Below are 23,283 nucleotides of genomic sequence, written 5' to 3' on the forward strand. Positions count from 1 at the left end.
TCAAATATAAGCTTGAAAATTGAATTAAAAATAATCTTAAAATTTCTTTAAACTTATTTACTTTTGGTATATCAAAATCTCAAATCATGGTTCAACAATTTTTTAATGGTTATTTTTTATTAGTCTTTATAATATATAAATTGTTTATTTAACTTTTATATTTTGATACGATAATAATTTTATCATATAATTTGAATTAAAATTAAAATTTTAAAATCCATAAAATATATAAAAAAAAATAGATTAATAATTTACATATAATAAAATAACTAAAATATATTGTATGAAATATAGAGAAAATTGTCTAAATACATGGATGATGTTATATGATATGTATCTTAATGTTTTTGGTGTTTGATGAGAAAATCTCTAATGATATTAAAAAATTAAGGGATTTTCCTTTCTTTTCTTCTGTATTTCTTTTGTATGTTAAGTGATTTGATTAATGGATTAGATTGTTTAATATTATAAGTAAGGATAGGAATGAATATTAGATTTGTTGAATTGTGATTTAATTTAATTTTGTGAGATTAACTTTATAAAAATAAAAGTACAAGGATAGGTTAGGTCAGATTTTGTGAATACACAATCAAATTAAGTGAAGTAAAATTTATGATGAAAAATATTCGACCTAATCTTATATAATAATATATCTTTTTACATACTTTTCAAAGAAAAATATATATTTTTTTATTATAAACTTATAAAATTAGGTCTATAAACTTTTAAAAATTTTAATTTCATCTTTAAATTATGATTCTCGTCTTAAATTGATGTCAAACTTTTAAGCATTTCAAATTAATCCTTGAACTATGATTCTCATTCTAGATTGATTTTTAAACTTTTGAACACTCTAATTTCATCCATAGATTATGACTCTTATTCTATATTGATTCCCAAACTTTTAAACATCCCAATAGCATCCTCCAAAATCATTTAAAAATTAGAGATAAAATTGAAACATTCAAAATTTTAAAGACTAATATAGAACAAGAGTCACAATTTGAGGATGAATATAAAACATTCAAAAAAAATTGAAAACCAATCCAAAACAATAGTCATAATTGGAAGATAAAATTATTATATTTAAACTTTTATGAATTAATCTAAAACAATAATTAAAATTTAAGAACAATTATCTCGACAAAAAAGAGAAAACATTATTATTTTTTATTTGCACAATTCATTAAAATCATTATAATACTGAAGAAATGAGATGGACGAATTTGTGTTGCCTTGAAAACTTAAAATTTTATTGAAATATATTAAATATTTAATTTATTAATTTATATATTTTTTTAAAAATTATAAATATATTAATCTAAATTTAATAACATAAATATCAACAAAAAAATAATTCTTTAAATTCAATCTTCTTTATATTTATAATAAAAAAATTTGGAATTCTACCAGAATTTAAAAAAAAATCTAATTGTAATTTTTTTTTCTTTGTTTCTTTAGAGTAAATGGTCCTACCAATATGTCTTTTTTCAAACTTCATTTGAACTAGAAGCGTTGCTTTAACTTCAATTATATGTGCTTCAAAAGTTTGAAACTAGTAATGGATCCTAAATTATCTGAAAACAAAAGAAATTGAAGAACATAGCAATGAAGAAGAAGAAGAAGTGGAATTTGATCTAAAACACAACGCAAACCTTGAAAAATATCTGTTGTTCAAAAACGAAATTCCCAAAAGAAGAAAGAAATCGAACAATCTTTGAAAGAACAAAGCAAGGCGTCATAATTTCAACTGCACAAAGCCATAATCATCAGCTCAGCCACCGTTAAAACACTGTTTAACCGCCACTCTCATATCCTCAAACTGTTCAGACCGCTCTAAGAACCGGAGCAACTTCTCCAGCTCCCTGTCTTCACTATCCGCTACAAATGGCCGTATAGGGACGGCGTTCTCCGGTTGCAGAGAGTATGCATTTGGGTTATCGTCAACGATGACAATTCTACTCAAATCTCTTCCCATTCCGGACAAGTCTTTGACGAACTTCCCGTTCACTTCCTTGCACGAATCCCGATAAAGCCGGTGCGATATGAAGAGTCCTTTGGGATCGAGCTTATCGAGAACCTGAGAAGCGTACTGTTTCAGCCCCGCCGTGAAAACCACCACCTCGTGTTTCTTGCTGATTTCTTCCAAGAAAAAATCGACCCCGGGCCGTTTTAATACATAAAAGTTCATGATTTGGCCGTCGATGCTCGGCGTTACTGTGAAATCATACGTTTTCGGTGGCAGGTCGGGGCTGGAATGCACTAAGGTCTCGTCCAGATCAAGAAAGATGGTCCTTTTCGTCGTGGAAATCAATGGCGGAAGCAAGAACTGGTCGAATACGAGAGCTTTAGGAACGATAAAATTGCTTTCGAATTCAGGGAACTCTTCTCTTGGTGAAGGATCCTGTAGCCCCGCCGGCAGCGCTTGTGGGCGGTGGAAGGGGTCGTCGCTATGTTGGCTAACTTGGAGAAAAGCCTGACGATCCGGCGGCGGCAAGTCTTGATGGACTTGTTGAGGGAGGCGATGACGGAGAAAGAAGCATTCTTCTTGGTCGGAGATGTGTTTCGCCGGTGGTGGCGCTTGATGGAACGCGGCGGAGATCGCTTTTTAGTGATCTTGGAAACCATTTCGGGGCTGTGGATTATGAAAGGACGATGGAGAATTATCATTTAGCCGTTTAATAGGGGAAGTTGGTAAGATTTTAAAAATGGAAGCAAAATTGGAGGTTTTCTTTGGTTCGGATCATAACGGGATCAGTGAAGGCGCCGTTATGCTTTCAAATTTTTGGTTCGGTGAAACGGTCATGAAGTTAAAGAGGTTCGGAGTGGGAAGCTTGTTTGGAAACTTATGTGGACTGTAAGGGGGCCGTTACTCTATTGATTGTTTTTATTATTATTATTGTTTATGGGTTTTATAATGAGGGTTGCTAATTTCAAAGGATTTTTTTAATGGAATTATATTTGTTAGGTAAATTATAAATCTCATACTCGATTTTGATTTTATTCGAATTTTACTCATTAAAATTTTAAAGCTTTTAATTTAACTATTAAACTTTTCATTTACTCACACTTTGGTCACTTGAGGTTAAATTATAAACAAAATGACAATTTTTTTATTAAGCTAAAGTGATTACAAGTAGAATCTATTCTAAATATTCTCAATCAATTGACAATAAAAGTTCAATCACCCTGTTGTTGCTGTTGCTGTTGCTAGTGCTCAAACTCGTGACATCTATGAACAACAACGATTTCTTTAACAACTGAGATAAGTTGGTTTACATGTGTTGAAATAGACGCTCTTACGGGAGAAATTATTAGATAGCCCGGCTCACCGTGGTCCATGTCATCCATATTATTTTCCTCTTTTTTATTTTATCTTCTTCCCCAAAGAAGAAAAGTTTTATGATTTTGTGCATGCGTCAAGGAACATCGAAATCATCATTCTTTGACGTCTTCTCCAATCACTCAAGATATTGATGAACTCTTTTTATCGATTACTACCATCATTAGTTTAGATTTTCTCATAATTATTTTAAGACTCGTGAAATTTAGCTCAAAATCTAAAAATCGCAAAATTCCAAACCATTCTAATATACAATATTCACTATTTAATCAACATGAAATCAAGATATAAAATTCATCTTTTTCTCCGCCTCACCTTTAGAATTTGGAAGAATATCCTCTATCATCAAAAAAACAAGAGAGATCCATAACCAATTCTTTTATAAAAATAAAAGTTTTAGAATCATTTCGTAATTTACGTTTATTTTTATTACAATCACCCCTATTTGACATTTGGTTAATTAATTCAAATTAATTATTCTAAAAGTTTATTATGAAAGTGAGATTTCTAACTCAATTTTCTTCAATTATAACATCAAATTGTCATATATTTTAGACATTATTTTTATATTTTCTATTAATAATCTCTTCGCCCTTAAAGTTTTATAAATTTGTCTTCTCTTCTACTTTTTTAAATTCGCTCTTAATAAAAATATTGTATTTGTCCATGTCATAAAGTCATAACTAACAGGTAGTGGGTCGGTTGTTGAATGCACCAAGTCTCGTTCAAGTCGAGCATGATGGCTCTTTTTCTTGGGAGGAACCAGTGGAGGATGACAGATTTAAATAATGTTTCATTCGGATTACATTTATCATGATTGTGATATAACAAGTATTATTGTGGTGATTGCGGGCGTCACAGTCATATGACAATAGCATAAGATGATACCATTACTGCTATATAACAAGCGGAGCGCTATTAGCAGACCGCTGCAAATATCGGTGTCGATGCTGCTTCTCTTTCGTTACGACAGCTCGAGGATTAACCGACAACCTGGTGTTTAATTTGAGTTTAATTTTAGGCCCGACATTGGATTCCATGCTGTTCGGTTCTTCTTGACGTTGGTGTCGAACGACACAGTGGCGATTACATGCAGTTCGGTTCTATTTCTTTTAAAATTATATTAATTTACATTTATCAATTTATATTCAATACGAAAAGAATAAAAGCTTAAATAAATTTATTAAAGTAAAAATAATGTAACATTATAAACGTAACAAATAATTATTGAAAAAGTTTACTAGGAGCTTGCTATAACCCTAAAATGCTTCCATTGAAATTCTTATCAAAACAATCTTATTCCTTTAGTTGAACCTCCCAGATACTGATACACAGCGTCTCTCATATCTGGAAAAACATCACATTTCTCGAAAAATCCGGCTAACTTCATCAACTCCCGATCCCAGAGCTCCTCGCCATAAAACGGCTTGATCGGAATCCCGTTTTCGGGTTGCAACGAGTACGACTTCGGGTTGTCGTCGACTATCGTGACCTTCCTCAAGTCCCTCCCGAACTCCGACAAGTCCTTTACGAAATCCCCACGCACTTTTTTGCATGAGTCCCTATAAAACCTATGTGATATGTAGCTGTTAGGGTCGAGTACGTCGAGCACCTTGGAAGCATACGCTTTGTGCCCCGCCGTGAACATGACAATCTCGTATTTCTTGCTGATAATCTCCAAGAATTCGTCGACCCCGGGCCGTTTAAACACGTAGAAATAGATCATAACTCCGTCCATGACCCTCGAAACGGTGAAATCGTATCTCGGCGGTGGGGGGCCTAGGCTTGAATGCACCAATGTCTCGTCCAAGTCAAGCACAATGGTCCCTATTTTATCCGACCCCAATGCTGGTAGTAACAAATTCCTTTGCATGAGGAGAACCGGTGACCTAGGCAAAATGTTGAAGCTACATGTTTCGCATTCAATTCTAGGATTGGATTTAACATCACCGTCATCGTCAAAGCGGGCAATAATCGGGTTCTCTCCGATAACGCGACATGATGGGGTAACTCGGTGGGCGAACTCGACGAAAACTCGGGTGAATCGATGACCATACTTGAGGATGGACTTGTTTATCGATGCAACGGTGGTGATGGAGTTGATCTTTCTGCCGGAGCAACATCTTCGTATGTGGAAACGATGCTGGAGTTGCTGGCGCTTGATGGCCTTCCTTTGCTTATCGGAAATCATGTTTGGTTACCGGTACTCATTTGTTTTCTTAAGAGGAGATTTGAAGAGCCAATAAAAGGGAGAAGACAATATCATAGAGATGTTTAAAAATTTGCGTCGTTGTTAACGAATTAACGGGAATTTGTTTTCTGGAATCCAAAATTTAGAAATCAAACTGTTTTTATTTATCCATATCGATTTGTTTTATAAAATACTAAAAGATCATAATGAATTGGTATTTTAGATTAATCATATACTAAATCAGTCGTTAAATTTAAAAATAAATACATTTTTTTATATATAAAAATACTCTTTTCTAAATGAAAGTTATATAAATACGGATATACATCAGCTTTATACATAAAATTTGATTTAAGGTATATTTTAATTTATGAATTTTGATTTGATATAATTATATACATATGATTAATTTTTGATCAATATACACCAAATTTTTTTAATTCTATTTAATTTTAGAAATTTAAAAAAAATACATAGATTTATTTTTATATTGTTAAAAATAAAATGATTTTTTATTAATATTTGTGACTTTTCTTTCTTAATAACGAATAAATATTTGATGTGGATTTTCATTTTAGAATTTATTATAATATAAATTACATCATGACCTTAAGAGAGAATTACATTTCTTACTTTAAATTATTTTTTAATATAATACGAGAATTATGTGTTATTTTATGCACATTAATGTTTACATTTAACAATAATAGTAGTTGAGTTTGAGATGATTATGAGATAATACATATTTAAAAAAAATTAATTAACTGAAAATAAATACATACATACTCTATAAATATAATTGTTTGAATTTTAAACTTCTAAAAAAATAACAGTGTTTTTTATTACTAAAATCGCTTATTAAATTATAAGTCTCTACAAAGTTTACGAATTAAACAAAGCCCAAAGGCGTACAAAGTTATAAGAATTGTCCAATTTGAGGCTCAAATGCTTACGAATTAAAATTTTGAGGGTTAAACTTAAACACATTGACTTCAAAATAGGGATGGCAAACGTGCGGGTCGGGTGCGGATACCCCATCCCCCATACCCATACCCATACCCATACTCACTTAATATTTTTAAATTCATTACCCGCCCACCACCCATGATAGGTAAAAAAATTTAAATCCAAACCCGCTCACGCGGGCACATTCTCAAATCCATTCCCACACCCACTACCCAACTGGAGACGTACCCGGCTAGATCCGCCTAGACCCGCCTTACAGTAACCTTAAGTTATACATAAGCAACAAACATAAAACAAACACATTCATTAAGAAACATAATAAAATAAACCAAGGATTATCTGAGTTAAGTGTTAACATAGATCTTAAAGTACATAAAATACCATAATAAAAGACATAATTAAAGTCTAGAAACATAAATGACAAACACATAATATTTTTGTTATTTGGCACACATAAATGACATACCCTAAAATTATACCTAAATTTATAATGGTCCAAAATTTAATGGACATTTAGTGAGTGAGCGGATGTGGGGCGGGCGGATGCGGGGCGGGTAAGGTCTCAAACCCATCACTCGCCCACTACCCGCGACGGGTACCACTTTTTAATTCCACACCCGTCCACTACCCAATAAAGTTATACCCATCCCCGCCCCAATTGGAGCAGATACGGTGCTAAATCCACGAAATTATACTCGTTTTCCATCCCTACTTCAAAATTGACAGTATGTAAAGATCAATTGAACCACAAAAGTTAAGGATATGAGTAAATTTTTAATATTTCTAAAACTATTGGGGCCTAAAAAGCAATTGACCAAAAAAATTGAAAGGGACAATTGCATTCCCACAACCAACGAAGCTCCGTTAATAGCTTCACGTTTACAAAATTTGATTTCATATTATCCAAAACCAGATTTATAAATAATTCCACATGATAAAACGATCGTGAGGCAATTTGTCCAATCACAGCTATACACGTAATCTCTTTTGATAAATAATTTCCAATAATTAAATACGAAAATTGAAAGAATTTTTTTTCTTAAAGAGTTATCCTTTAATTGGTTTTTATTTTCTTTAGTCTATTTTTTTTCTTTATCTTTATGATCTATAATGATATTAATTTTGGTGATGATCGTTAATCGTCTTTTATTTATTTATTTATTATTATAACATATCTTTGTTTTTCTTTTTTCTTAATTTATAAAGTTTTACGTTTATGACACGTCTTCTTTTGCCTCTATAACATGTGTTTTTTTGTCTTTATGGAACGTCTTCGATCGTTTGGTCATTTTTTCGTTTATCTTTTTTTAGGGTTGGATTTGATATTGTCACAACTAATCAAGACGACGCTTATTTGTTATCATGTCGATCTTCCCTTCTTTGAACCTTTAAATTAGATTTGGATACGCAATTTGCGTTTATGGATATTTTAATATCGTTTGATTCTAAATTGAAGTTTGTCGGTGGTCTTTCAATAGTTTCATCCCCTATCGAGATTTGTTTATCGATGCGATTAGATCTCTTCGTATCTACATTTTGTTTGATTTGATTTTATTTGATTAGATTTTTTAATATTTTCTTTGTATAGTCTTTGTATGATCTTGAGTGATTAATTTTATTGTGATTCAAACAAGAGAAAATAACCTCAGTGACAAAAAATGCCTTATAATATACGATTTTAACCAACTTTTTTTGGATTTACCAAAATGACCAACTAAATTGCAATGCGATCGATAATTCGCAACGCGATCTCCGGTATCGCAAATCAGTTTCCAGATTCGCAACGCGATTCTGACTATCGCATTGCGATTTCCCAAATTCGCGTTGCGATTTTCCTAATTCGCAACGCGATTACGTAAATCGCATTGCGAATACGTAAATCGCAACGAGATTCTGACTATCGCAATACTGAATTTCAAATTCGCAACTCGATTTCTGAATTCGCAACAGGTTTTAATTTCGCAACACAAATGTTTTGGGTATATAACTATGCAGCAGCAGCAACTCATAACCTAAATCCCTAAATCGCAACTCATTCCATCTCCATCTATCACTCTCTCCGGCGACATCCGTTCCTATATCCAACGACATCCTTCCCCATCCGGCAACAGGTTTTAGTTTCGCAGCTCGTTTGTTTAGAAAATAAATTACAATAATGAAATCATCTAATGTTGATCATGTTTGGATAGATTTGTGTTTTGGAGGGTCATATGAGAATGTTCATGGTGTTTTACAATATATGTCTTTACCTATGAATCTTCAACTAAAACTGTCATTAAAAAAGTTAACTTATGAAACTCTAATGTTACGTGTTGCAAATAAATTGAATTTAGAGCCCCTAAGTGGATTTAGGCTATCTTATCAGAGAAATGGTAAAGTTTATTTGTTAACCGACAATGAAGATGTTGAACGATTCAATGCTTACATTAGTGTTTCAAGTGATGATGTTACATTGTATGTTGTTAAACCTAGAAGTAGTGAAGTTGGGTCAGTAGCGGGTAGTAATCAACTAAGTTTTTCAACCCCAGTTTATGGTGCTCAAAATTTAATGGTTTTACCACAATTTCATCACCAAGCAAATATTGTTTCACCACATTTCCAATACCAAACACAATATCAAAACCCATAACCTTTCCCTAATCCAAATCCCAATCAACTTTCAGCACCAAATTCCGGTTTTCGTATTGATCAGTTAGACGATGATGAGCCAACAGAAAAAATTGTGAGTACTAGTCAGTATTCGAAATTTAATCTTGGTCAATACCCAGACTTTGATCTTGGTCAATACTCGGATTTTGATGATTTTTCAGAAGAAGAAACAGACCCTGCATGTAATGATTTTGATATTGGTCAATACCCGAATTTTGATGATGAAACAACCGTTGACGAGGAAGATGTTGTTGATGATAATGAGGAGGAAGTTACGACTGTAAATGAACATGTTGAACATCCATTCTGTAATTCATATAACACTGAAGAAGAAAAAGAAGAAGAAGAAATCCCCAAAGAAAAGTCCCCGAAGAAAATGCCACGGGAGTATAACTGGAATATGCCAGAATTACTTCAGATACCGGAAGAAGAGTTGGTAAAGATAACAGTTGATTGTTACACAAAAATTATTCGTATCAAGAAAGATAATTGTTTTGATACAAAGGAAGACTTGAAGATAACTTTGTATACGAAATGTGTGGAAGATGGCTATCAACTAAAAGTTAACAAATCAAGCAAAGATTGTTTCGAAACAAGGTGTATGATTGACAAAAACTGTATGTAGCGTATGATTGCAAAGAGGATAAAAGATTGCGAAATCTTTCAAGTTAGGAATTTTATTGATAAACATACATGTTCAAGAACCCAAGTTTTTCCTCACCATAGACAGGCAAACAAAAAGGTGTTGGGTGGTTTTCTGGCTGAGTTAATGTTTTTGAATGGTAGGGTATATCGGGGACATGAAATTATGACTGACATGAATGCTCGGTTCAAGATTAGTACCTCATATTCTCAAGCTTGGAGAGCCAAATGTTATGCCTTGGAATTGTTGAGGGGGTCACCAGAAGCATCGTTTGCCCAACTGCCGGCTTTATTGTCACAATTTAAAGCTGAAAAATCCTGGGTCGGTAACTCATATCAAAACAGATAGAGATGGACGCTTTGAGTTGCTGTTTATCACCATTGGTGATGCGGTTAATAAATCAATATAATTTTGTTGACTCATTTTTGTTAGTTACATGTATTTCACATTTAAATGATTATATTTCTTGTGTATATGATTTTGTAGATTCGTTCGTTTATTAATTGCATGCGCCCAGTTATTATAGTTGACGGAGCACATTTAAAAGGTCGATACCTTGGAGTAAACTTATTAGTAGTAGCCATGGATGCTAACAATGGGATACTACCAATAGCTTACGGGGTTGGCAAATCTGAAATCTCTGATTCATGAACATGGTTTATGGGGCATCTTAGGGATTGCATAGGTCCTATTAGCAATCTGACAATCATATCCGATAGGGCAAACTCAATTGACAACGCTATTAGAAGGTGTTTCCCAGATGCTTTTCATGGACTTTGTGGTGTTCATTTGTATAGAAATCTAAAATCAAGGTCTGCTGGTATAAAAAATCACAAATGGACATACTGGAAGGCTGTAAAAGCTTATCGGAAAGTGGATTTTAATAAGCATATAAACTGTTTAAGACGTGTTTTGCCTCAGTGTGCTCAAACACTAGAAGATGTCGGGTTTGAAAGATGGTCAAGAGTACATCAACTTGGAGCAAGATATGGTTTCATGATGTCTAATAGTGCAGAATCAATCAACGCTCTAAGTCGTCATTCCCGGAAATTACCCATTACTATGTTAATGGAGTTTTTTCGAGCCTCTATTCAACAGTGGTACTACAAGAAAAAAAACCATGCAGGTATTATTTCTTTAAATTCGTAACTTATCATATATTTTACTAAGTATTATTTATTTAAATTTACAGGAACATTGGAACATCGTGTTACACCATGGACAGAAAAAAAGATAACGAAATGTGTTGTGAAGTCAACATCATGGAGAGTTGAACCATGTTCAAACACTTTGTTTGAAGTACTGGATAATAACTTAAATGGGCTTGTCGATCTAAATGCAAAGACGTGTAGTTGTATGAAATGGAAAACATCTGGTTATCCGTGTGGCCATGTTATAAAAGTTTCTCTTCATCTAAACCAAGATGATTCAAGCGCATACGCTATGGATTGCTACACTACAGAAGTATATCGACAGACTTATGGCGAGATTGTCTACCCTATTCCACATCCTTCTGAGTGGGACATACCAGATGACTTACAAACAGTTTTTCCACCAGCCATGGACAGAAGGCTACCTGGCCGACCAAAAAGTCACGATCGTATACCGTCTAAGGGTGAAGAGAAGAAGAGATCGACATGTAGTTGGTGCAAGGAAAGTGGTCATACAAGGTTGACATGTGGATCACCAGTGCCATCACAATCATCTTTTCCTCTACCAAAATATGGATCCTCATCAAAATCCCAATCACAACCGGCTTCACCTTTTGGGACTATTAACTTAGGTGATTTTTAAATGCAAACGTTGTATTATGTGTATATTATGTGTGAACTTTTAACATTTTCAGTTAGGCATGTATTAGTAACTTGAGTTTGAACATTGCTATGATAAGTTCAGTTGTTATCACTTATTAGACATTAATTTGACTATAGCAATGCGGAATTGACTATCGTAACGCGGAAATGACTATCACAACGAGAGAATCGCAATGCGAAATGAAAATCGCAATGCGAAATGAAAATCGCAACGAGTGAATCGCAATGCGAAAATGAAAATCGCAATGCGAAAATGAAAATCGCAACGCGAAATTAGTTTCGCGTTGCGATTTTCATTTTCGCATTACGATTCACTCGTTGCGATTTTCATTTCGCGTTGCGATTTTCATTTCGCATTGCGATAGTCTGTTTTGCATTCAACATAATGCATATTGAAATCAACAAATCAACTATTACATTTCAATCAATTAAACAAGCACAAATATTATGTACACATCAATTAAACAAATCAATATTTACAAATCATCTTTTACAAATCAATTAAACAATCAAAAAATAATAATGAAATCAACTTTTGCACCCATACATCCATTTCACGCAGCTCACTTCAGGATTAACCTGCAGAAACCAAACATTGAATCAACAACACTTTCTACACATCTAAAACCTACAAACAACAAATTATTGAATTCTAGCTACTTAACCAAACATTTTCAAACCAAAAAGAGTAAATATGTTTAACAACACTTGCATTTGACTTACAAATTGTTTATGGACACTTTCATAACGCGGATGCAGGTAGGCAGCGTCTCGCATATATCGCTCAAGCCATAAAATGCCGAAACCACAAGCCTACTGCACCTCTATCTCTATCGGTGAGAGGTAGAAAATGTGTACTTCCTGTCGTCAAACGCTCCAAGCACATGCATACGAGAGGACCACAATCCCCTCAGGCTTCCTTCGTTTGTTGTGGTGCGGTCTCGTCTCTACTAACTGTAATATTGAGCTTCTTTGGCTTCTTGTTTCCAAAACGAGTCCAATAATTTATCGCATCCAAGAATTTAGCCAAATGAGAGTTCCATCCCTTAATAATATCTCTTAAATCAGCAAATGATATGTAATTTATCATGCTGTCATATACTATTGCCTTAAGGGATGGGAGCTGAAGCTCGGCGAAAAGCCAATGTTTACTTTCCAAAACAGGGATAAACACCTGCAATCATAAGTAATAATTCATTCATTTGCGCACTTATTTATGAATACCTTTAAACTCAATCTAAAATAAATACTAACCTTATCGACCTCCCACCATGCAGGATAAAGTTTAGCTTGTCCATTGCCCAACGCAAATGATTCATCTCGTTGATTCTTCAAGTGAACGGCGTTAAAAGACGTCGGCATAATTGTATATCGTGTATTTCTTTTATTTTTCTTAAGTTTCCTAATTATTAGAAGACGTGACACCCACGCATCGATATGCTGTTTTACAAAAAAAGACATATATTAGTGACTTACATAAATTTAAAAAAAAATAATCAAATTGAAATATAAGAAAAATATAAGACTTACCCCTCCATCGAAATAGCCATTGTCTTCGACCCCTAATAATACGTCCCACCAAGACCGATCAAGCAACAAATAGATATCATCGTTGAGCTTGCATATGTCAGTGAAACACCCCTGGCTCCACTCATGTAGATAAAAATCAACTGCGGTCTTAGCCCAAAGGGTGTTATCCAGAATTGTGTCCAGTAGTTGTCTCCTCTCCACTTCAGATACCGGAATGGTACTGGCCGGTAACTCATACGAGAGCCAACTCTCATCAATCATGTCCGGCACGTCAGAGGGTTTCTCAAGAATCTTACATATGACACCATGTGAATCGGGCTCTTGAATGGTGGGAGGGACCTCTTCAACGATGACAGTGGCCTCTTGAACGGTGAGAGAGGACTCTCGAGGAATGATAGGGGCCTCTTCAACGATAGGAGTGGACTCTTGAGGGATGACAGGCGAGTCGGGCTTCTTCTTGTGGTGTCTTCGCACTATTGGGGTGTACAGAGACTTAATAGCACGTGCACGCCGTCTGATGCATGAACTCCGTCGTGCAAGAAAAACCCGACCTAAAACATCCACCTTATCAGGCCGCTAAATAATTAAATACAAAAATTAGTAAATAAACAGACATGATATTTAAACAGTGAAAACAAAGACAAATACTAACTTCACAGTGCTAAAGAATAAACAGTTTAGCAGTATTGGCAGCAACCGAATAAATTTACTAAGCAATCTAAGTGAAATGGTTAATCTAAGTGAAATTACGAGTAAATTTATCATCAAGTTAAATATGGAAAATCTTAAACTTACCTCGTTGCGTAGAGTATGAACCTCATTCTGCAACGATACTACCATCTCACGTAGAGCGGCAACCTCACCACGTAAAGTAGACACCTCCACACGCCATGCACCATCGTTATCGCGTAGAGTACCAATCTCCTCACGTAAGGCATTGACCTCATCACGTAACTCCCTTGACTTATCCCGTGGAGGTGGAGAACAGGGAGATAGAAGTCGTGGCATCTTTTTCGGTCTCCTATCATGAGGTGATGGTGGAGAAGAGGCTCGATGATGTGACGGGATAGGTGATGGCTCTCGTTGTAGAGGTGTATAGTCGGGTCGATCAAGTGATGGCTCTGGGTGAGGTGATGGCTCTCGAAGTGGAGGAAGTGGAGGCTGCTCATCATTCGTGCCATTAAAAAAACGCTGACTAGCTTGCCACCAATCAGCCTCCGTGGGTGTCAATCTCTGTAATGGAGTGTTGGCCTCCTAAAAATATAAAAACTCAAACAAAGTTAAACGTCTACTATTAATAACTTGTTTATATATGATAGTATTTGTGTTAACTTACATTATTTATTGTCGCATATGGTATTAAGTCTTCCCAATCCAACAGACGTTTCCTCTTCCAGGAAATAGCCCTAGGAATATCATTTGAAGTTTTTAATGCATATGTCCGCATGCTGGGGAAAGCCTCGAATATCCAAATCTACAAACAATATAATAAAAAACATTAGTAATTGTTAAATAATTAATTATAATTTTGAAAACATTATATAGAAATTCTTACCTTAAAGGCCCAAACAAATCCTGACAAAGTGTATTTCGACCCATCGCCACGCAAACTTTTGCGGTCATCAAAGGCAGACGACAACTTAGTCCAGGTAGCTTTCCATATATACGAACCCCACGAAAACAGATTCCATGCATTTAGGACCCCTACCAATAATATTAGCTCCTGATGAATAGGTTGTCTGGCCTCTCTGCCTAAAACGTCGGCATACAAAAGTACTAGAAGGCATGCTCGGACAACATCGACGTCATTCATCCGAGTAAAACCATCTTTCTTATTAAACAATTTCTTCAGGTCTTCGACGTGTAAGTTCGGCTTCTCTATTGACTTATCAGGAAAAACCCGGGATAACCATGATGGGCGGGTGATATGACGAGTGTACCGGCCTACATCATCGTGTCCGAATCGTAGACCAGTGATTAAGCAGAACTCCTTCCACCCAAAATAAGTATACGCCGGTGGAAAATGAAACCATATCTCTTCCTCACCACGTTGTATACTGTCGGGTAGATCGCTAGTCATGGTCTGAAGCCACAAATGGGTCAAATTAGCATCTCCACCCGGATGCTGTACTCTCAGCCATGGCCCGAAGCAGGTTTCCTCAAACAATTTTCTTTGTGCAGGTGAAAGCTTCGAAGCAATTGTAGTGGCTAGGCTAACTTTATTCCTTAATGTCAATGAAGCCGAAAAAAATTTCTACAAAAACAATAAACATACCAAGTTAGATATACCAAAAACAATAAACATAAAGAGTAGTAGTTTATTCTTGAAACTAAAATTTGCAACACTGTTTTGTCTTTTGGTTGAAATGAAAATCGCAACGAGAGAATGAAAATCGCAACGCAGAAATGACTATCGCAATGAGAGAATCGCAACGCGAAATGAAAATCGCAACGAGAGAATCGCAACGCGAAATTAAAATCGCAACGAGAGAATCGCAACGCGAAATGAAAATCGCAATGCGATTTTGGTTTCGCGTTGCGATTCTCTCGTTGCGATTTTCATTTCTCTCGTTGCGATAGTCATTTTCGTGTTGCGATTTTCATTTTCATGTTGCGATTTTAAGTTTAGAAACTATTCTTCTTCTGCAAATTGAAACTTTAATGGATTGCATTACTTCAACCAAAAGACAAGACAAAGACAAATACTAACTTCACAGGGTTAAAGACTAAACAGTTTAGCAGTATTGGCAACAATCGAATGAATTTAATAAGAAATCTAAGTGAAATGGTTAATCTATTATTGAAATTACCAGTAAACTTATCACCAATTTCAATATGAAAAACCTAAAATAATGCAAAAATTTCAAAATAAAAATAATTAAAAAAACTAACCCTCGGAGGTTGATTTTCCATTTCTGAATGATTGTGAGAGATTTCTGACCGTGAATGGTTGTGAGGGATTTCGCCTGAGATGGGGACGGAAATCTTCGGAGATGGGGACGGATTTCGCCGTAGAGAGTGAGAGATGGAGATGGGACTGAGTTGTGATTTTTTTTAGGTTTTAGGTTATGAGTTGCGATTACGAGATATACTGTGGACGGTTCAGTGTTTCGATAATTAATATTCGTGTTTGGAATTTGAAAATAAAATACGCGTAGCGATTATAATGGTGCTTTAAAAATCACGTTGCGATTTACGGATACGCGTTGCGATTTTACGTATTGTCGTTGCGATTTACGGATACGCATTGCGATTTATGTATTCTCGTTGCGATTTACAGATACGCGTTGCGATTTACGTATTCTCGTTGCGATTTACGGATACACGTTGCGATTTTACGTATTGTCGTTGCGATTTACGGATATGCTTTGTGATTTTACGGATACTCATTGCGATAGTTAGAATCGCGTTGCGATTTATATGTTCGCGTTGCGATTTTCATATTCACGTTGCGATTCTGGAAAATCGCAATGCGAATTTGTACTATCGCATTGCGATTCTTCATAATCGCGTTGCGATTCTGAGAACTGATTTGCAATTCTGGAGATCGCGTTGTGATTTTTATTTCGTATTGCGATTTTGTTGGTCATTTTGGCAAATCCAAAAAAAGTTGGTTAAAATCGTATATTATAAGGCATTTTTTGTCACTGAGACGATTTTCTCTTCAAACAATGTCTTTATTATATATTTAATTTAGTGTTATAACTATAAACCTTCCTTCTGAATATTTTTAATAAATTTAGTGGCTTCCGTCAGAAAAAATAAAATTACCCTATCGTTGGTAATCGAAGAACACACAATTTCATCTAAAACTTGGCGGTCTTCTTATGATAGGGATTGGAAGTTATCGAAGGGTTGAATATTCTGATAAAGATATTAAATTAAACATTTGTAAAGAAATAATAAAGTCTTATATTGAATCATATTTTAAGTATCAATGAGTATTTAATATTAGGGTAAACTACATAAATTGTCTTTCACTATAAGACGTTATTTTATTGAGTCTTCCAATTATTAAAAGTTATAAAATGATTACTGGATTAATCATATGTTCTAAACTCGTCCTTATTAGTTAAAAAATTGATTGTAGTCTGAGTTGGATGTTAATCTACTGACCTAGATATAATAAAATCATATCTTAAAATCTCAAACGACTACTATATCTTAGTTACTAAGTTAACTTTCAAATCAGATGATAGTCAACTTTTTAAAAATGATGAGTTTGGAACATATGAATAATCAAATTATCATTTTATAACTTTTAATAATCGAAAAACTCAACAAAACAATATTCTATAATTAAATGACTATTTATTTTTAATAATTAAAAAATTCAACAAAATAACATCTCGAACCATTTGTGTTTACCCTTAATATTAATGCTATGTTAATGTCATATTTGTTATGAACTGCGTTTTCAAAACGTTTTTTTTCGTTTTCAAAACGTTTTTTTGTTTATTTTATTAGAAATTTTTATTGACTTTATAGTTTTATTTATTTAATATTAATAATTTTTTTTTACTTTGAAGAAGTGGGAGTAAGTGAGACACCACCATTTCATGCCAATTTTCATAATACTAACCAATTCATTGATTACCAATATCTATGCAATAATCAGCACAACCACTCCTTTTTCTTCAACAAGTCAATCGATGATCCGTCTAATTTAAGTTTAAGGAATAATGAGAAATGAACGCAACTGAAAATATAATAAAAAATATAACATTTTTTTGTTGAACCGAAAATATTATGAAAAGGTAACATTTTTTATTGAACCAAAAATATTAGAAAATTTTAACATTTTAAGTTACATCTAATTGTAAATATTATAATTGTTATCACATTTGCACTAATGTTCATTTCTCGTCCTTCCTTAACCTTAACTTAAGAGGTTATTCCTTAAACTTTCCTCCACTTTTATTAATTAGATAATTTTACATAAATTTTTCTCTTCAAGAAGGGACACACCAACTTAATCCAAAGTAGTCAAAAAGTAAAGAAACAATTGTTGAAGTATCGAAATAAAATACTTTTTTTATGTTGTAATTGTCAATAATTGTAGATTTTGTTAGTGTTTCTCATTGAATTTAAGCCCAATACCACTATGAATTTCAAATATGATGTAAAAAAATATATTATGTTAAATCATTTAATATTTTTTTCTAAAGGCCAAACATTTTATTGAAGTTAATTTTAAAATCCGAGACATCAGCTGACTTGCAACAAATTTTCAAGCAAGATCCAAACACTTCTAGGGCATGATGTCTACTTGAGATAAGACCGACTTTCAGTTATCCTTCCAATGAATTTTGAAACGCTTCAATCGGACATTAGGAAATCAAGATATTCTTATTTTAGCAAAGATAGCGCGTGTAAAAAATTGGATACCGGGCCAATACGAAACTTTTTAATTTATTACAAATTTTTAGTATTTTTATTGAATATTTGTAATTAACTTCATCTTTATACTTTTCAAATGTATTTAGGGTAATTTAGTATCTTTTTATTATTTTATATTTTCCCTTTTAATTATGTATCTAACATTAATGAAAAATGTTAGGTTTTTTTTTTCTTTTATGGTTTTTCAAGCTTATAAATAGACACTCTTATTTAGTAACAAGGAAAAAAAACATTGTAACCGAAAAGATACAAACAATAAAAAAAACTTTTGAGTAAATATATTTTTTTGGTGTTCTTTTTTACTTTGTAATTTTAGTTTTGATTTTTTTTTTTCTTTTGTTTTCTTTCTTCTTCAATTTATTTTTTCAAATGAGATAAAACCTAAGAACAAGGAAAAAGGTTTTTAAATAAAATCTTCATCGATTTAGTCTTTATCGAGGTTTCTCAATGAAATTTGGCGATTTTTCTTTTATTTTTATCTTCATTTTATTTTTTATCTCTATTTTGTTTCGGCCAATCATGACCTTGATTTTTTCCTAAAAATCTCCTTTAAACGAGAGAAAACCAAGGAACAAGGAAAAAAGACTTTTAAATAATCTTCATTGATTAAGCCTTCCTTGAGGTTTGTTAGAAGTTAGAGTTTGTTATTCTTCTGTTTTACTTGTTACTAACTAGCAGTTATTTGGTTAGCTTAGAGTTGTATATATATGTGAAGTTTTGTATTCTAAAGTAATCTGATTGCAGTAATAATATGAGGAAATTTTTTATATGATTTTTAACATGGTATCAGACTAAAGTGTTTTAAGCCAGTGTTTCCTTTTGGGCTTCTTCCTTGGCCTGTTTTTCCTTTCTTTCTTTTCCTCTTGTAATAAGAGACTTTTTTTTACTAAGCTTGGTCAAAATCCCTAGCATTTTTTCTTCGTCTTTTCTTCTTGATTCTGGTTCATAACTCTTGTAATTGATCCTAGTAATGCTCTTTTTCTGCATCCCTCAGATACGCCAGGAGTTCATTTAGTCTCACATCAGCTCACTAGCTTCAAGAATTATAGCGTGTAGAGCATATCCATGTGTATCACACTTTTGGCCAAGAATAAGCTTGGCTTTATGGATGGAAGTTGTCAAAGAGAAGATTATGAAGATTTGTTGCAGTCTCAATGGGAGAGATGCAATGTGTTTGTGCTTTAGTGGCTTCTGAATTATGTGAGTCAGGATCTCTTTGCTGGCATTATGTTGGTTTCAAATGTGGAGGTTATTCAGAGAGATCTCAAAGAACGATTCGATAAAATTGACGGTTCTAGAGTTTTCCTTTTGCATCAGTCGATTGCTACTGTTATTCAAGGTGATTCGTCTGTCTCTGTTTATTTTACTCGTCTCAAGCTTTTATGGGATGAATACATTGCTCTTGTTCATTTTTCTTCCTGTGATTGTGAGGTTGCACAACAAAATTTGCTTCATATTGTTCAACAACACCTCTTTCAGTTTTTTATGGGCCTGAATGAAACTTATTATGCGCTTCGAAGTCAGATCCTTATCATGTAGCCTCTACTTACAGTTAATCAGGCTTGCTCCATGATTGTTCAGGAGGAATCTCATCGAATTCAGTTATCTAGTGCATTTATTGAAGCTTCTGTGATGTTCTCGAATGCTTTCAAAGGAAATGATCAAAGGCGATTCAATGTGACTTGTGAGTACTGTAAAATCAAGGGTCACATTCGTGATAATTGTTATCGTCTCATTGGTTTTCCGCCTGATTTCAAGTTTAATATGAAGAAGGCTCATCAGGCTGTCATGTCGGTTAATTCTGCAAATTCTGTTACTAGAGAGGTTGAGACTGGTTCTGTGGTTTCTTCTCCTGTCTCAATTGTTCATCCGTTTACTCCTGGGTAGTATACTCATATCTTAAGCATATTGAACAAGAGCTCAACTTCAGATTCCAGTGTGAATCTTGTAGGTACTATTGCTTGTAATTTACTTGCTTACAATGATATGTATGTTCGTTGGATCGTTGATACTGGCGCAACTGATCATATCATATATGTTTTTGAGGGCCTGCAATTTCCTGTTTCATGTCCTACTTGTCATTGTGTTCATATGCCTAATGGTCAAACTGAATTAGTCTCCCACATAGATTCTCATCGTTTGGCTTCTGGTCTTGTAATCTCTAATGTTTTGTTTGTTCCCACTTTCTCCCATAATTTTCTTTCTTTTTCTCGACTTGTCAAATAACATGGTTGTGTCATTTCATTTTATCCTGAAATTTGTATCTTGCAGGATCTTTATACTGGCATGATCAGGGGGATTGGTAGGAGGTTTAAAGGGCTTTATATCTTTGAGTCCACTAAAGGAGCTATTGATTTATTTTCTACAAAAAATTGTAATTCTTTGATTAGTTCTGGGAATATTTCTTTTATTAATTATGTGCCTACTGCTTTTGTTTCTAATAAAACTATTCTTTGGTATGCTTCTGCTTTTTCTATGAGTAAATTGTCTTCTTACGTTTCTGATAAACTTGATACAAATGTTGTTCATGATTGTAGTGTATGTCCCTTGGCTAAACAAACCAGATTGTCATTTCCCCTTAGTGGTCATATAGATCTGTGGGGTCCTTATAGGATATCTACTCATAGTGGTCATAGGTATTGTTTTGACTGTTGTTGATGATTGCACACATATGACTTGGGTATACCTCTTAAGAGTTAAAAATGATGATGTTTTATTCCTTAAACAATTTCTTTCTTTTATTTCTACTCAGTTTTCTTTTGTCGCTAAAATTGTTAGAAGTGACAATAGTATAGATTTTTTTAATTCTCATTGTACTCCTTTTTTTCTCTTCTCTTGGTATTTTGCACTAGAGTTCTTGTGTTCAGACTCTACAACAGAATGGAGTTGCATAGAGGAAACTTAGACACCTTTTAGAAGTAGTTAGGGCTTTACGTTTTCAATCTAAGGTGCCTATTAAATTTTGGGGTGAATGTGTGTTAGCAGCTTGTTTTATTATAAACAAACTTCCCTCTTCTATTTTGCAATGGAAAACTCCTTATGAAGTTCTTTATAAAAAACCTCCTGATATGTCTATCCCTAGAGTTTTTGGTTGTTTGTGTTATGTTGCTACCCCAAAACCAATAGATAAATTTGCTTATCGAGCCTTACCTTATGTTTTCATGGGATATTCTAATACTAAAAAAGGTTATCTTTTATTTGATCTTACTTTTAAGAAATTCTTTGTCAACAGGGATGTTATTGTTCATGAACATGTGTTTCCTTTTCATTTTCCTATTCAGACAAATTCTTCTTTTTCCTTTCCAATCCTTTTGTTCCTAATTCGGAGTTCTTGATTCTTTCTTTTGGTCAACAAACTAATCATGTTGCATCGTCTCATCCTTCACATATTCCTGTTACACCACTTCATCTTTCACCTAATCTTGTTGCACCACCTGATTCTTCTTCTATACATGAACTTGGGCAATGATCACAACAACCAGAATCTTCTATAGGTCTAGTAGCTATAGTCTTGGTTAGGAAGTCTACTAGGGTTCCTAAACAACCTCAATGGTTGAATGATTTTATTTGTAATTATGTTTCTACTTCTGCTTATCATATTTCAGATTTTATTTCCTATCATCATCTTCATTCTGTTACACAATCTTTTGTTTCCTCTATTTTGCATCATGTTGAATCCAAATCTTATCATGAGGCCATTCAACATTCGGAATGGGTGCATGCTATGAAGGATGAAATTCTTGCCCTTGAAACAAATAAGACTTGGTCAGTTGTATTCTTACTTTATGGCTATTTGTTAAAAATGGGTCTATCGGGTTAAATATATTGTTGCTGGTATTGTTGAGAGATTTAAATCTCATTTGGTAGCCAAGGGTTATAGTCAAAAAGAGGGTGTAGACTATGTGGATACCTTCTCACCAGTGGTCAAATTGATTACTATTCGTTTCCTTCTTGCATTGCTTCTATTTTGATTGGCCTTTGTTCCAGCTTGATGTGTATAATGCCTTTCTACAAGGTGACTTATTTGAAGAGGTGTATATGGAACTTCCTCCTGGTTTTTGTAGTCAGAGGGAGAATAAGGTATGTAGACTGCAAAAATCACTCTATGGTTTAAAACAAACATCTAGGCAATGGAATTTGAAGTTAACTGAACCTCTTTTAGGTGTTGGTTATGAGCAAAGCAAATTTGATTATTCTTTGTTCACAATGAAGAAATAAAAAAAATCTTGTAGTCTTGTTTATTCATGTTGATGACTTGCTGATTACTGGAAATGACAATGTTTTAATTGACGATTTAAAGAGTCTTTTGAACAATAAGTTTAAAATGAAAGACCTTGGAGAGTTGAAATATTTTTTAGGTCTTGAGATTATGAGATCAAAAGAGGGGATCTTAATTAATCAGCGCAAATATGCTCTTGAATTGATTGAGGAAATAGGAGTAAGTGGATCGAAACCAACAAAGACTCCCCTTGAGCAAAATACTAAACTTACTACAACAGAATATGATGAGTTGTGTACAAAAAAAAGTAATAAAGTTGATGAGTTGTTAGCTGACAAGAGTATTTACCAAAGACTCATTGGGAGACTTATTTACCTCACACATACCAGACCAGATATATCTTTTGCTATGCATTACTTGAGTCAGTTTATGCAACAGCCTAAAGAATCCCATTTGCAATCAGCCTTGAGGATAGTGAGGTACATAAAAAAGAATATTGGTCAAGGGATCTTGATGGATTCAAACAAC

General features: G+C 33.9%; 1 protein-coding gene and 1 pseudogene across 1 annotated transcript; both read right to left on the reverse strand.

Annotated features, from left to right (window-relative positions):
* Nucleotides 1–1,609: 1,609 nt before the first annotated feature.
* On the reverse strand, nucleotides 1,610–2,738 carry LOC120172909 (annotated as a pseudogene).
* A 1,890-nt stretch (nucleotides 2,739–4,628) lies between these two features.
* Nucleotides 4,629–5,534, reverse strand: LOC120172932 (CTD small phosphatase-like protein). The gene has a single exon (XM_039180255.1). It carries the CDS (start codon nucleotides 5,532–5,534, stop codon nucleotides 4,629–4,631), a length of 906 nt encoding a protein of 301 aa, XP_039036186.1.
* Nucleotides 5,535–23,283: the final 17,749 nt, after the last annotated feature.

Source organism: Hibiscus syriacus, unplaced genomic scaffold (assembly GCF_006381635.1).
Source record: "Hibiscus syriacus cultivar Baekdansim isolate YM2019G1 unplaced genomic scaffold, ASM638163v2 tig00111917_pilon, whole genome shotgun sequence".
Lineage (NCBI taxonomy): Eukaryota > Viridiplantae > Streptophyta > Magnoliopsida > Malvales > Malvaceae > Hibiscus > Hibiscus syriacus.